The sequence below is a fragment of the Rhagoletis pomonella genome, unplaced genomic scaffold (assembly GCF_013731165.1).
Source record: "Rhagoletis pomonella isolate Grant_MI unplaced genomic scaffold, Rhpom_1.0 Rhpom_scaffold_00001, whole genome shotgun sequence".
Classification (NCBI taxonomy): Eukaryota; Metazoa; Arthropoda; class Insecta; order Diptera; family Tephritidae; genus Rhagoletis; species Rhagoletis pomonella.
In genome coordinates, this window is record NW_023458555.1 from 66,303,553 (window position 1) to 66,319,636 (window position 16,084).

General features: G+C 35.1%; 1 protein-coding gene across 1 annotated transcript in view; it reads right to left on the minus strand.

The window, feature by feature from the left end:
• The window catches only part of LOC118747224 (dmX-like protein 1), a 45,358-nt gene extending 40,600 nt beyond the window's left edge, over positions 1-4,758 (minus strand). The window contains exon 1 of the mRNA XM_036481215.1: positions 4,494-4,758. Within this exon, the coding sequence (XP_036337108.1) occupies positions 4,494-4,730 (237 nt within the window). The 5' untranslated portion in view covers positions 4,731-4,758. The remainder of the gene's footprint in view (positions 1-4,493) is intronic.
• Between the last annotated feature and the right edge of the window lie 11,326 nt (positions 4,759-16,084).

Consider the following 16,084-nt stretch of genomic DNA (forward strand, 5'->3'; position numbering starts at 1 on the left):
AGCATAAGGGTTAATGCAACTATGCATTTATATATGCTTATCATATGTAATACTTGTGTAAATATGTATGCACATATATTGTATGCATACAAGTAAAATCGTTTTTCACTTGAACATCTATTGTAAGCATATATGTAATACTCCTATATTGGCAGTAAGAGCTAGTACCGTTCGAAAACACTACAGTACAGATATATCAATAAACACGTACGAAAGAAAATGAACACATGCGTTTATAAATAAACATGTACACAACACATATACAAAAACGGCACTCAAGTACACGATACATTGACAAAAACGGTACTAGACTGTCTCGCTTTGATTTCGGAATGCTTACACATTGAGAAGTTAGCTTACTGCCAATATAGAAGTATTACATACATATATGATTGTAAGTAATATGACCCTAAATAAATTAGTAAATATGTATACATTTTGAGTGTATTATTTATGATATTGTTCAAGTGGATTGCAGAATCAGTCTTCTGCCAAAATTCTCTCCGCGAGTGTCGTTAATTTAAATACATTGTGGTATACACATGGTGCGGAGATATATGAAATCAATCCCATACTCTTAGAGAAAATTGGGGCTATGCGAAAAGGGGGCATGGCTCCTTTTAAACGCACTGAAACTATTACGTATCTTTGTATGCATACACACTTTTGCTAGGTTATTTAAGACGGCAATGGAAATATGCCTTCTGACCAGTGTTGCTAAGTTTTGAATTTTAAAAAGCACTAAAACCCAACAAAAATCGCGTTTTTTCTCGAAAAAAGCACTAAAATTTTATTGGAGTATTTAATGGACTTTGTATGCATGAAAAATTGTATTGTAAGGATGCCGATTCAAATTAATAAAAATCAATTTATTCTGTTTTTTATATGTAAATTCAAATGTCTTCGTTCAAGCGATGTTAAGACTCTTGCTCTTAAGCTGGGATCCCACGATTGCCGCAATACACCAATTATTGCCTCATTTTATGCCCCAATCGTGTGATTTCACAATACATTGACTCATGCGGCAATAGAGGCCGATATTGTGCTTATTGTGCGGCAATCGTGTGATAGCTCGATTGGCAATCATGGGGCAATGAAAATTTCAAAATTGCGGCAATATTTATTGTATTCTTGTGCGGCAATTGAAGTTAACAATACACATCAATATTTAGGCTGTTTATTAATAATTTACTTTTTTGCTTCCTTATGTGTCCAAAAATCACTGAAATTAATATCCTTGTTTTCGGAAGCAACATAACTTTTAATTTCATTTGTAGTGAAATTATAATTTTTCTTGAAGTCCGATAACGGAATCTTTGCCGCGATATATACCACCACAAGCAAAACTCATACGAGAAGAATACGAAAGGTATTTTATGTCACCAAATGGCGGACTGCCATAACAGTATAAATTTATTAAAAAAAAAACTTAAAAGTGCAATACAGCCCACGACAAAGCAGTAGAACCTCAACATTTTGACCAGTCTTGACTATTTTTCTTCTACTTATTTAATCTTCATTATTTTCGTATAAAAGTATAGCTCAGTCTAACAAAAACTGCATAAATCCAAATTGCAAGCTTTATACAAAAATTATAAAAATTTCTTAAACATTTGAACACAATCCCACGGTTTATAATTTGGATTTCTAGAAAAAAATGGTTATTTAGTTTTGTAGCTCATTAAAATTTAGTACAATAAGGTGGAGGTTTGAAGTTGCTAAAAGATCCTGTTGATTTTTTATAATTTTTTTAGCTGACGGTATTATGCACTTTCTTCTATGTAAATTACTTTGTAAACTGCAAAACAAAATTTTTTCTAGAAACCCAAATTAAAAACCATTGAATTGTGATCAAAATTTTAAGAAATGTTTATAATTTTTGTATAAAGTTTGGAATTTGGACTTATGTGGTTTTTTCTAGACAATGAGCTATGGTTTTATAGGATAAAATTAACATTAAACAACAGAAGAAAAAAGTCAAGACTGATCAAAATGTTAAGGTGCTATCTTTTGTTGCGAGCTGTACATATAATTATAAAATTTAATTCCAAACATAAATTATGTAAGTTCGCAGCTTTCATTTAAACAAACATAACTCTTTTGTACCAATTTTACTTGTAATGAATAAAAAAACCTCTACGTAACAAAATTAAAAAGAAAACTGTTGCAACTTGAACTCCACATAGCACGTTGCAGTTATCGTCGAAAAATAAAAAAAAACTATACGATCAAACTTCTAAATAAATGCGTGAGTTTTCGTTGGGCACAAGTTTTTGCTTCTTTGCTTTCAAACAACAACAAATTTGCACAAAATGAGCCGGCAATATACAAAGCAGATGCAATCGATTTATTTTTTTTTATTAAGAATACGCCATTTTTACACAACAGAGAAAAAAACAGAATTTAGAGGTCAGCGCAACACTTTATGGTCACAATTGCCGCATGCTCGAACAATCGTGTGATAAGTTTGGGGCAATTATTGTCACTATATTGCTTTTCGCCAACTTACGGCAATGAGAATTGTATAAAAAGAGGCAACCGTGTGACTGTACAGACTTTCATTGGGACAATTTTTTTTATTGTGCTCCAATACAGCACAATAAAAATTGTTCCAGATTGGTCCATTTGTGCTGCCACATATTTTGTTGGTAAACATATGCTCTCTCGCTTATGATTGTCATTGTGACATGATTTTGTTTCGATTTTTGTGAAGTTTCTTACAAAACTTACGATTTCTATAAGTTTTGCCCCCCCTGCTTTTGTTAAGATTTACAGATTTAGTGTCTTCAAACTAAAAAGAAAAGCACCAAAAAACGCACCAAGCACTAATCTCTAAAACTTTCGCATTTTGAATAAAGAAAAGCACTAAATTTAGTGCGAAAAACACCAAGTTGGTAACAGTGCTTCTGACAACCACCAAACCGTAATATTAGAAGATAAATGCGTCACTGAAAATCATGAACGTGAACTGTTGGTGAAAATGTTGGACCAAAATGTTTCAAAACAAAAAAATTATTTTAGGCGGGACGAAGTTCGCCGGGTCTGCTAGTACATATATGTATATGTACAGTCAATAAATAAAGTTTAGGTACAGCGATTTTTTTGAAATACGGGCAACTGTTAATTATTTTATTTTCCCCAACTTTTTTATAAATATATGGTTAATTCTACGAGCAAGACCTCTACTTACGTACTACTACTTACTTACTAGCGCCTGCAACTATACTTCTTATTTACTACCGCCGGCAGCTTTAACAATTTTATAGTGGTTTTACGTTCTTTAGCAAATTACGCTCTGTTAGCCAAAAATTTTACTATGTTTTGACCGCCTTTTTATCAAGACCCCTGGACCATATAGAGAATTCATTTACATTTTAAATTGTATTGTCATCGTGATTGGAGTTAGGCTGAAAATTTCAAGTCTCTACCTTGTCGGGAAGTTAGTTTAACATCGATTTGAAATTTCTGCGGGATGACCAAGTTAAGTAAAAGCTGGTAAAAATATCTCCCATACAACGTCGTTGAAAGTTTTTCACGATAAGTTAATCGCGATATGCTGTTGTGAGTGATCGCGAATGGATTACTTGCAAAGTTTTTCCCATTTATGAGAGGCCGACATCGGCAATGCTCGGACTTCTCATATTCGAGTGAGAGGAAATTTCTTTGCTTTTTTCGTTCGCGAATGAAAAGCAGCGGAAATATTTTTGTCGATAGCATTCCGAATGTGAGAGATGATAAATTTGTTTGCGTTTTTCACTCGCGATGAAAGAATGCAAAAATAATTGTGGAATATTCTTGTTCGCGAACGTGAGAGAATGTGAGTGAGAATTTTCGAAACCGTTAGAATAATAATAATACCACCGGTTTTACCATTATTTTCAATTTTTGCGCTGAGTCAAGAGATCTAAAACTATTCAGCTACACAACTAAATTGTTTGTGTTAGTAAATCGTTTATTGAGAGAGGATAGTATCGCTTTCGTAATGCTGAAAAGCGAATCTGATATATCAAACGTGCTGGAATGAAAATTAAAATCCTGGAATAAGCAACGGAGTGGCTCGTGCAATACAAAATTAGTTGTAGCTTTCAGAAATAGAAGACATACGTGTCTTGATATATGAGAGGGAACATTTAAGCTAACATCAGTCAGAAGAGACGGACTTGAAATTGAGCATGTCAGTAACTTAACCATAAAAATTATTCCAAACATTTCCCTGTGTTTCATTTAATTTCAAAATTTTGGCAACGTTTTCAACTTTCAAATGCGAGATTTCGGTTATTTTCGCACATGTCGTTTTCTTCCTCATTCTCTCTTTGTCTATGCTATATGTTCCTTCTTGCACATGCAACACAATCAGCTTTACAAATTTCTCTCTCCATTTGCGACACCGCCTCCAAAGAAGTTTCACTTCAAAATTAGATAAAATGTACATAACAAAATAAAGGAAAGAAATAGCACTCTTAAACATAACATTTTATCGCTTGATTACTTACGAAAAATGGCCTGTTGTTTTGCGATGCTATGCCAGCTTGCCATAAACTCAGATTTCCATCTCCGTCGCCTATTCCGAATTTGTTTCCTTGCTCAGAAAATCTGCAACGCGTTACTTTTGCAAAAGTGCCCGAAGGCCGCGGAGAGCATACTGCTTGCTGGTGTCCCCATTCCCATATTTGAACGGAACCATCTTGTCCACCAGTAAGATATAGTGGTAACAGTGGGTGAGAACTCATTCGCTTTACATTTTCAACTTTATGCCGTAAAATCTAAAATTAAAACCAAAATAAAATATAATTAGTTCAATAATTCCTCGGATTGTGTTTAATGTATATATAAACATCTGAGTTCTCGGTATGGGCTAAATTAGCTTCCAGCGTCACACGTAAACCAAGACGAATACAGAAGTTGTACAAATGCAAACCCATCGAATCAGCTGTTCCAGCAACACTGCTCGTTGATATACTCGCGAACATATCGCACACCTATATCTAAAGTCGGGGCGGCCTATTACTTACTAAAAAATTGTTTACTATAACTTAAAATTATTGTAACCAATAAAAGTATGTTGCACAAAAACACATAAACAGAAGTTCACAAAAATTGATATAAAACAATTCGTCGATTTGAATCGTTAACTTTTTACTGCGCATGTGTTTTTTCCGAAGAGGAAGCATCGAAAGCCTAACCCCGTCAATGTGGGACTTTAACCCACTAGAGACCAAATGAAGCACAGGAATTTTGAATACCCTCAAAATCTGGACTTAAGGTCTAAACACGCGTTTTTCATAGGTTGAGCCTTATAATTGTTCGAAACTTCATTTCTGTTTTTCCGACCAAAAATATTTACAGTGCGTACATGGCAACCGCAACTCTCAATACGTGCAATTCCTTGATTAATGCAAGTCTTTAAAACAAAACATCTTCATAGGTGAAAGTTCAAAACAATTTAACTGCCAATACCTACAATTTTCTTTGTTTATGCATACCAGACACACAAAATTTGATTTTTTTGCATTTCTGTGACTTACCAGTATCTGCAAACACTAAAAAGTGGTGTTTCAGTTAAAGTGATGTGTGATGAGTTTAAAATAAACAAATCAACTTTTATAAGAATTAGTCCAAATGAGAGCAAAGGTAAAAATAAAAAAATATACTTAGAAGTCGGACTTGAGAAACGGCAAACTATAAAACAGTGCGAGTACCAATGGTTTTGTTTTGAGAGAAAGTTCAATGTTCCCATATCTGTCCAATTTGTGAAAGCTAAAGTCCGCAAGTTACATACAAATAACCAACTGAATCTTATGCCAGACAAGACATACATACATTGCTGATGGGCCATTTCTCGCTTGAGAAAATGCATCAAGGACGCACAAAGTTCTTCTTCTTCTTATTATTTGGCTTCATCACCGCCTAAGTGATTTTTGCCGAGTCCACCAGTCGTTTCTCTTCTGTGCAAACAGACGCCTATTGGGAATGTCAAGTGAATCCAAGTCCTTCTCCGCTCTTCCACCATCGCGTTGAATACTTTTAGAGCTGGAGCATTTCTGTCCATTCGTGCGACATGACCAAGCCATCGTAACCGTTGTATTTTCATACAGCTTACGTTCCATCGTCTGCGGTACTCGCCGACGCCAACGCGTCTCTCTTTCTCTCGAAAACGTCAAGTGCCGCCTCATCAGATGTTTTCATTGTCCATGCGGTCACGCCATAAACCAGCACGGGCATGATGAGTGACTTATAGAGTAAGATTTTTGTACGGCTAGAGGACTTTACTTCTCAATTGCCTACTCAGTCCGAAGCAGCACTTGTAGGCAAATGTGATTCTGCGTTACATTTCGCTGCTGACATTATTATCGGTATTAATACTGGTTCCCAAGTAAAGGAAATTCTCCACTTTCTCGAAATTATAACTGTAAATAGGGACGTGGGTGCCCAGGCGCGAATGCGCTGAATGTTTGTGTGATGACAGGAGATACTTCGTTTTGTCCTCGTTTACCACCACACCCACATGCTGTGCTTCTCTATCTAATTCCGAGAAGGCAGAACAGACGTAGCCCTTATTATCTTCTCCAACATCAGTTAAAGGAGATCATATGAAAGGGAGTCACCTTGTCTGAAGCCTCGAGTAGTATCAAACGACTCTGGGAGGTCCTCCTAAATTTTGACGGAACTGGTTGTCTTGCTCAACGTCATTAGTTTCGGGGTGATACGAAAGCGACAAATAGAAGGCATGAGTCGATCCTATTCTCACGAGTATTTTCCAAGTTTTGGCATATTGCGAATACGAGATCTATGGTGGATTTGGCAAATCGGATGCCACAGTGGTAAGGTGCAATCAGGACTTCAGTCTTTCACACAACACTCTCGATAAAATAGTTGGCGCGCATGGCGGTGTCGCCTTTCTTGTGGATTGGGCAGAGCACACTTGAATTCAAGTTGTCGGGCAAGCACCTTATAGCTCGGCCGACAGGCTCTCAGCTGCAGCAGCTTTGTTACTTTTCATCAGCATAATCGCTATTCATACCTCATCACAGTCAGGCGCTGGGACATCGACTCCATCGTCATCGACTGGGGGCTTGGGTTCGTCTTCTCCACTTCTTTAAGTGCTGCTGCTATTCAAAAGGGTCGAAAAGTGTTCCCTCCATAATTTAAGTACGTTCTGGACATCGGTCACTCGGTCGCAATGGTTGGCTGCATCAAGATAGTGGTGTCTAGTGCTACATATTTACTAACAAGTTTCGGCCCCTGCGAAATCGATCAGCCTCGGCACGTTATCTGACGTTTCGTCGTGGAGGCTGATTTTTCCGACAGTGGCACCAAAGCACTATGGGAAATTTGAGCCTATTTTGTGGCTAAAGTCAATTTCTTGACTTGCTTGAAATTAATTTTTTCTGTCTTATCTTACAGAGAATACTTCGGAGTAAAAAACTGTATACTCTGTTTTTCGATAAATTGACTTACCGTTGATTTGGTAACCCTCAAACAGATAGTTTCGAAATTTTCTGTAAACGAAAAATGTGTAGCTTGATTTTGTGCCACTTTCAAATGCGTGTATCTCGTAATCTATTTGCTGCTTTTCAAAAGTGAAAAGTGGAAAGGAGTGACGGTTAGCAAAATATTTACCAATTAAAACTTGAATTATAGTTTAAAGGTTGTGCCAAAGAAACGTCCGCATTTAAGTGACTTTAAAGTGAAATTGTACAATTAAAAACAAGGTTTATTTAGTGTTTTAAAAAAATGTTTAAAAACGTTTAAAAAAAACTCATCATAAATCTGTAGAATAGTCCCTGATCTCTTATTTCCCCATAATCTTATACTGCGATCTTGTGCGATATTAAAGAAATTATAATTTTTCTTAGGTAACTACTTGGTACAAAATCATGAGTTTTATGAAATAATTCACGGTGTTATAATTTAAAACTTGGAAAAAAAACTGTCAGATAACAAAGAGAAAGTTTTAAACTTAAGGTCAGTGGAGGATTCGAGTCGATATTTAAAATAGAACGTACGAGGCATCTGTTTATTGGGTTGGGGTCCACTGGACCCCGTGTGACCGTTACGCTATTTTTTGGAGGTGTGACCATTACGGGTTATTTTTGCGCGGCAAGGCCACTACTTCTAGTACTACTACTGGCCCAAGTTTTAATTTGATATCTCAACTTTTAGAATTTTGGCCACAAAATAGGGTCAAATTTCCCATAGTACAAAGATCCCTTCGCTGCCCAGCTTGGCATTGAAATCGCCAAGCACGATTTTTATACGTGTCAGCGCTAATATGTACCCCTCTACGCGCTCATAGAAGAGATTCTTGGATGCCTCGTCCAGTATTGTCAGGTCTTCGGCATGAGAAAACGTTCCTCTTGGTCTAAAAAACGCCATTTCATACCCAAGAACATATTTTTAAAATTTATGCACAAAGAATTATTCATATTATACTTTTATTGTATAATAATAATAGATTGGCGCTTACACATATGTTAGTGTTTGGCCGAGCTTCTCCTCCGATTTGTGGCGTGCGCCTTGATGTTGTCACACAAAGCGGGGGGACCTACAGTTTTACGCCGACTCCGAACGGCGATTGTATTTTTATGAAAAGCTGTTTTTTATGGCAGAAATACACTCGGAGGTTTGCCATTGCCTGCCGAGGGACATTGTATACATAAGGTATATTAAAATGTCATTTCGACAGAGCACATTTAAAATTCATTGTAAACTGGTTTGAGATCGTTAATATAAAAATTAAGTTTTACATACACTTGTGATCAGCTGATTAAGTCACCAACATTTTGATCGATTTTGGCTGTTTCTCTTTTGTTTATTTAATGTTTAATATTTTCCCATAAAAGCCTATGTAGCTCATTATATACCAAACAAAATATAAATCCACATTTCAAACTTTGTGCAAAAATTATAAAAAATCTGCAAAGTTTCAGCTAGATTTTCAACTTTTTATTCAAGTTTTTTAGAATTTTTTTGAGTATGCAGTTTGATAGCCCATTAAATTCCAGGGCAATAATGTGCAAGTTTTAAGGTGGTAAAGAATCGCGTTGATTTTTAATTATTATTTTTTTCTTGTAGACATTTGGTTAGGGGTCGGTTGTCGAAAATGCTAAATTAGGTTCTGCTAATACGGAACGCTGTCGGCCGCTGTGGTGTAGTGGTAAGCAGTGCGCGCTTCCACTCCACAATGCCTGGGTTCAAGCCCTAGTCAAAGCAACATCAAAAAAATATAGAAAACGGTTTTTTTTCTTAACAGCGGTCGTCCCTCGGCAGGCAATGGCAAACCTCCGAGTGTATTTCTGCCATGAAAAACAGCTTCTCATAAAAATACAATCGCCGTTCGGAGTCGGCGTAAAACTGTAGGTCCCTCCGCTTTGTGTGACAACATCAAGGCGCACGCCACAAATCGGAGGAGAAGCTCGGCCAAACACTAACATATGTGTAAGCGCCAATCTATTATTATTATTAATACGGAACATAGCAATATTTCAGCCTTTTTTGCGTTCATTACATTTTCAATGAAGTCTTCAAAAAGTCGCCTCAGTTTTTCTGTCTTTTTATGTTGCCATAGCTTTTTTGGTGCTTTTGCGAGCGTGCGTGTTGCAATAGATCAGATAGTTTGCAATTGCAAACAGTGCAATAAGCTTCGTAATCTCAAGTGTTTAATATAACCAGTCTTTGGATCCTTAGTTCAAGAATAAAAAAAAAATCCGCGTACGCTTGGTTTGCATCATATTTAAGTCATCTGTGTCCAAAGAATAAATATCCTTTGAAGCAGCTGCTGCAAAAAACAAAGCTTGTAAATTATTATTAAGAAAATAATTCAAAATCGGTTCTACACTTACAAGATTTAGTAACAGAGAAAAATTGCTGGGAAGTTAAATAACGTAATTTTTCACATAAAAAACATCCAAACGTTAACAAGATACAAAAAACGTCCAAATGACGTTAAAAACGCCAACCTGGCAACGCTGGCCTCGTCCTTCTCTTCCATCGGGAAATTGGCACATATGAGCGAGATGTTGAAGAATCTCGCTTTGATGCGGATTGTGGCTAGACGTTCGTCCACTAGAGTGAACGCCGGTAGTCGGCGACGGAGTCTCTCTGCTTCCACAAATACACGTGGCCTACCTTGCCTTGCCCCGTCCATTGCATTTCATGGACGGCGGTGATGTTAGCCTCTATTTTCCCTAGGACGTCAATCAGCCGGGCAGAGGCACCTTCCCGGTTAAGGGTTCGGATATTCCAGGTGCATACCCTGAAATCATAGTCCTTCATACGTTTGCCGTGATCGTCATCAAAATAAGGGGATATCATCCGAGGCATGTGTTTTTTTCATTGGGCAGGGTTTTAACGTGGCGAGACCAAAACCCAGCGCATGCGGGTTTTTACGCCCTCCCACTTTAGCTCGTTCTCAAACGGTTGTTTGGTCGCTACCCAGAGGATATAAATATCCCGACGTAGTGAGCTGCGATTTGAACCGTAAGCACACGAATCACTTCTGGCCACTCCCAGGTGAATGGCAGTCAAAAGCTTTGCAGTACTGGGAAATGTACAGAACATAGTGGTCAAAGGCCACTACCATCAACTAAACCCTGATGTATTTTTTAAATTCATACCTCTACATACCTGTATAGTAAACCAAATAGCCGGACAAGACGTTATTCAAAATAAAAAATGTAAAAAATAAACTTTTCCGTATACTCTGTAATATTCCTCCGCAATTTTGTAAGATAAACGAACAATTTATAATCGTTGCTTTGCACCGAAATATCTTCTCTTAAATAACATACATATGTATAAATATGAGGGTGTATTCAACATTTTGAGTATGAAGATTTTTTATGCTGGTATATTCATTTAGGCTAAATATATTAATTGTTTTTGTTTTGTCACACCGTGTAATAAATAAAAAACATTGTTAAGGGCCGTTAACTCATCTATTTTAAAGTATAGATAAATCATTAGTTAAACTTAACTACAGAAAATTCTGTGCTATTTTTATTATAGAAATTTATGTGCGCTATGTGTTTTCTGACGTCCGCTGTAATTACTTAAGAAGTAAACGTCTTGGCTGTTCACCAAACCGGTGTATAGTTTTATCAATTATCTCACATTGGTTCTCTGATACACACTTTCAATATACGCTTAAAAGGCACACCTAAAGACAAAGTAATAAACAATTGAACTATAAATTTATTTATTAGTTTACCGTTGAATCCATTTTCGCTCATTGTCGAAATTGCCAGGTTTTTACCCTTTACCCTTCTTAAGAGTATGCGATGGATTTCATATATCTCCATACCAAGTTGCAGAACTCTACCATGAATATTTCCAGAGATATAGAGTATAGAAAATTCGGTTCGTATGGGAGGTTCCACGCACCTCTAGATTTTTTGTTAGCCGATAACCATCCTTTGAACGTCTTTGCGATATACATAAATGGATAAGAGTTGCTGCTTTTAATATTGCGCTCACTTACGTACAAAAAAAAAACATAGCAGCTGGGTTTTTATGCGTAATTACCCTGACGGAAGCAAGTGATTTTTTTTAAATCAACTAATTTAAGGACTACTTTAAAACAAATGCAATCAGTAAATGTTTCGAATTTCGATTCGTAAGTATCGACTTTTTTTACTCAAAGAAACAGTTTGTGTATGAAAAGGCATCTGTGAAGTGCAGAACGTTTTCAAAAAAAAACATACTGACTTTGAAGTTGTTTAAACGCAATCTATATATTAATTCGCTAACATAAATTTTGTCTCCGTTCGTTTGGCGATTCTACCGAACCGATTTCAAAACCAAGAACAACGTTGGAAAGGCATTTTTCTGTATATGAGCACAGTTTTTATGGTTTCACAATTGGTTCAAAATTACGGCCAAAACCGTTGTTTAAACATTTTCGAATTGTGTATAGATGTTGCTGCAACATGTTCAATTTGACATGTTTCGCCTGTTGTTTCACTACACATTTGAAATTAAGCTTTGAAATAAAGATAAATATGAAGATGAAGAAATAAATGAGAACGATGAAGTCAAAAAAAGGGCAAAAGTGAAGATAAAGATGAAAATGGAGACAATGACAGATACATAAGAATTAGGGTAACTAAAAGGGTAAGAACATTTCTTCAATATATGAAGTAAACTTCTTTAGCGGCAGTTGGTTGGTTGGGAGTAAATTGTCAAATTCAAGGGGAATAATGCACATGGAAATGGTTCTCAGCGGTTTAGCGGTTTGAGAATAAAAACAAAAACAAAGTTACCTAGAGGTACAGGCAAAAACGAAGATAAAAGCAAATTTAAACACTTTAAGGTAAAGGTGAAGAGGAATATGCAAAAAAACAAGATAAATATGAAGAAAAGGATGAGGATGAAGATCGATATTGTTATCGATATAAAACCTATTGTAATCGATATAATAATCAATATAATAATCTATATTGTTATCGATACAATAATGGATATTGTTATCGGTATAATAATCGATTAAATAATTGATTTATATTGTTATCGATATGTACAATAATCGATACTGATGATTGTTATATTTATCGATGAATTAATAGATTTTGCAATCGTTGTATTTTTCTATATGTTTATGGATATCGTTATCGGTATTTTTAACGGCACAGTTATCAACAGGGTTATCCATATAATAATCGGAACATGGAATGTGATCACATTAAATGACATCACATCACATTATATCACATGATATGAAGAGACATCACATTATATTACATCACATAACATGATATCACATCACACGATATCACGTGACATGACATCATATGATATGACATCACATTATATGGCATGACATCACATGACTTGACATCACATGATATGCCATCGTATGATATGACATGGCATTACATGTGGTGGCATCACATGATATGACATCATATGGTATGACATGATATGACATCATATGGTATGACATCATATGACATGTCATCAGAGGATATGACAACACATGACTTGACATCCTATCACATCACATCAAATCACGTCACATCTTATCACGTCATCGCACCTCATCTCATCTACGTGAATAGAAAAAGAAAATGATATAAGCAAAGATGTGAAAGACAAACACAAAGATGAAGACCAAGGTAAAGTTACCGATTTCAAAACCAAAAACACCGTTGGAAAGGTAATTTTCTGTAGATGAGGAGTTTTTATAGTTTCGAAATTGGTTGAAAATCGTCGTTTAAAAATTTCCATATTTGTGTATGGTTGTTTTTGCAACCTGTTCAATTTAAGCTGTTTCGCATTTGGTTTTACTTCGTATTTGAAATTAAACTTTGAAATAAAGATAAATATGAAGATGAAGGAACAAGTGATAACGATGAAGACAAAAAAAGGCAAAAGTAAAGATAAAGACGAAAATCGAGATAAAGGCGAAAATGGAGACAATGAGAAATACATAAGAATTAGGTTCAAAGATAGGAATCGAAATAAAATCAGCCATAAAGGTTACTGCAATTTATCGAATCATCGAAGTTTATAATTATCGAAATTTATCCATGCTTATTAAGTTATCGCAACGTATCGAATTATTCAAACTGATCAATGTTTACTGAGTTGTCGAAATTTATAGACACATAAACTTAGTTGTCCAAATTTACGGATAGTTATCGAGCTATAAAAACGTGTGGGATTAACGAAATTTGTCAAGTTAAAGAAATGTATCAAGTTATCGATATTTATTGAATTATCATTATATAAAGACTTAACAAAATATATCGAGGAGTCGTCATGCATGGAGTTCTTTCAACTTACAGAGTTATCGATAATTATTGATCAACTGAAATTGGTTGGTTCAACAAAGCAAAGTTTATGGAATTTTCAAAATATATCGATTTATCGAAATTTCAAGGTTATATAAGATTATCGATTTAATCACTGCTTATCAAATTTAATCGTCTTAACAGAGTGTAACGAGTTATCAAAATGTTTAGATAGTTTTCGAAAAATGTGGAGATGTCAAAAGTAAAAATTTATAAAGGTATCCAAAGTTTTTACATTTTTGAGTTATCGAGCCATCGAATTTCACAGTTATCGAAATTGGTCGAGTTATCGAACTATCGATATGTATCAAATCATCGAAATTTATCGATAAACTTGAATGTATCGGGTCAATTACAAGTCCTGCCGAAGTCCTCCAAAGACCTTCTCAGATAAAAAAAAAAAATTAGTTACGGTTTAGCAGAAGATTTTCCGGTTAGTTAATTTGTACCGTATAAGTATTGCTACGTGTTAAGTTAGAAAACCTCTCCAAAGCTTCTAAAACTAGAAAAACTGTCGAATTTCGACAGTAACTGGAACTCTAGTTCATATTAAAGTAGTTGAAATTAAATGCAGAGTCGGACAGTCGACTTGCTGCTTGCACACAATTTAAACTGAAGATTTGAAAGCACATTTACATGTATGGCTGTAGCTGAGCGTGCAAAGATGTTTGCTACAATTTTCAAATCTCTTTAAATTAATTAATTTTCTTGCAGGGTATATACATACATATGTATGTACATTAGACTGCATCACCAAAAAAAGTTGCGGTTTTTCCGGCGGGATTACAAAACTTATTATATTTTAAGACGTTCACCAAAATATTTGGGAAAAATATTAAGATTTAAGTGAGCTGGACCGATTTGAAAATACCTCCAAAAATGGAGTGTTTTATGAATAAAAATAGTTTCGTAAAGACCTTTTTGAAAAAAGTCCCCTCAGATGACAAAAGAGATTAAGCTTAAAAAATATTTTAAAATCTTTTCAACGGAATCCTAAGAATGAGATTTTTAATGCTTTTTTTTTACTTTTTTCAAAGATTGATTTACGAAAAACTTGAATAACTGGGCCAAAACTTCTGGGATTTCGGTAGAAAGGTATTTTCACACTGTTTTTATTTCTGTCCAAAAAAACATCATTCGTGACGGAATTTGTTTTTTTTTTTGCAAATACCAACACATCTTAATTCAACTTTGAATGACGTTCGTTCATCCTATCTTTCTCTTTCATCTTTTGAATGAGTTTATTAGCAAAGAAATAAAAAGGGTGAGAAAATACCTTTCCACCGACACCTCTTAAGTCTAAATCAGAAGAGTTTAGGCTCAGTTATTCAAGTTTTTCTTATACAAATCTTTGAAAAAAGTTAAAAAACAGCATCAAAAATCTTATCATTACGATTCCGTTCAAATTTTTTTTTATTTTTTTTTTTTAATATTTTTATGCAAATTTTTTAAGCTTAAACCGTTTTGTCATTTGAGGGGATTTAAAAAAAAAAATAAGAAACTATCTTTATTCATGAAAAACTCCATTTTTGGAGGTATTTTGAAATAGGCCCAGCTCACTTAAATCTTAATAATTTTTCGAAATATTTTGGTGTACTTCTTAAAATATAATAGATTTTATAATTCCAATGGAAAAATAGTACCGATTTTTTTTGTATGGGGAGTGATGCAGCCTAATGTACATAAATATGCATATACAAATGTAAGTCCTAACAGCAATGTTAGTTGCTCCTTGTGGCAACATAAACGACTCTAGATACATAATTGCCTACATTATTTCTCCATGAACTGTATATACATATTTGTTTTTATTACCTCCCTTTTATTAGCTCGAGATGCAGCTATGTAATATTGATGCGCCTAAAAGATGCAGCGATTTGTATTCTCAAGTTACATACCTGATGACAGAGTAAACTATAATTTTTTTTAACATAAGAATCAACATTAACGTTAACATTAGCACGTATGTATATGTATACATAACACTTGCTTTCCGCTGCTTTCCGTACGAATTAACAGAAGGGGGCGCTCTCAGCGCTGTTATGCGGGCAAGTATGTTAGATTCATAGAATTTTTATAGTCCTGCAGTTCCATTTTTAGAGAAGTATTTAAACTTTTTTTCCAGAACCTATAACCGAAATTTAAAAAAAAAAAACGGTACCGCCGATCTCGGGCGCCGATCTTAAGCGGGTTTCACTGTACTTACAAACATCGGACCAAAGTTATAATACCATTTCATGCTCATGAAAGGTATAAAAATAGAAAGAGAAGCAGGTTGCCAACACATAGACAGA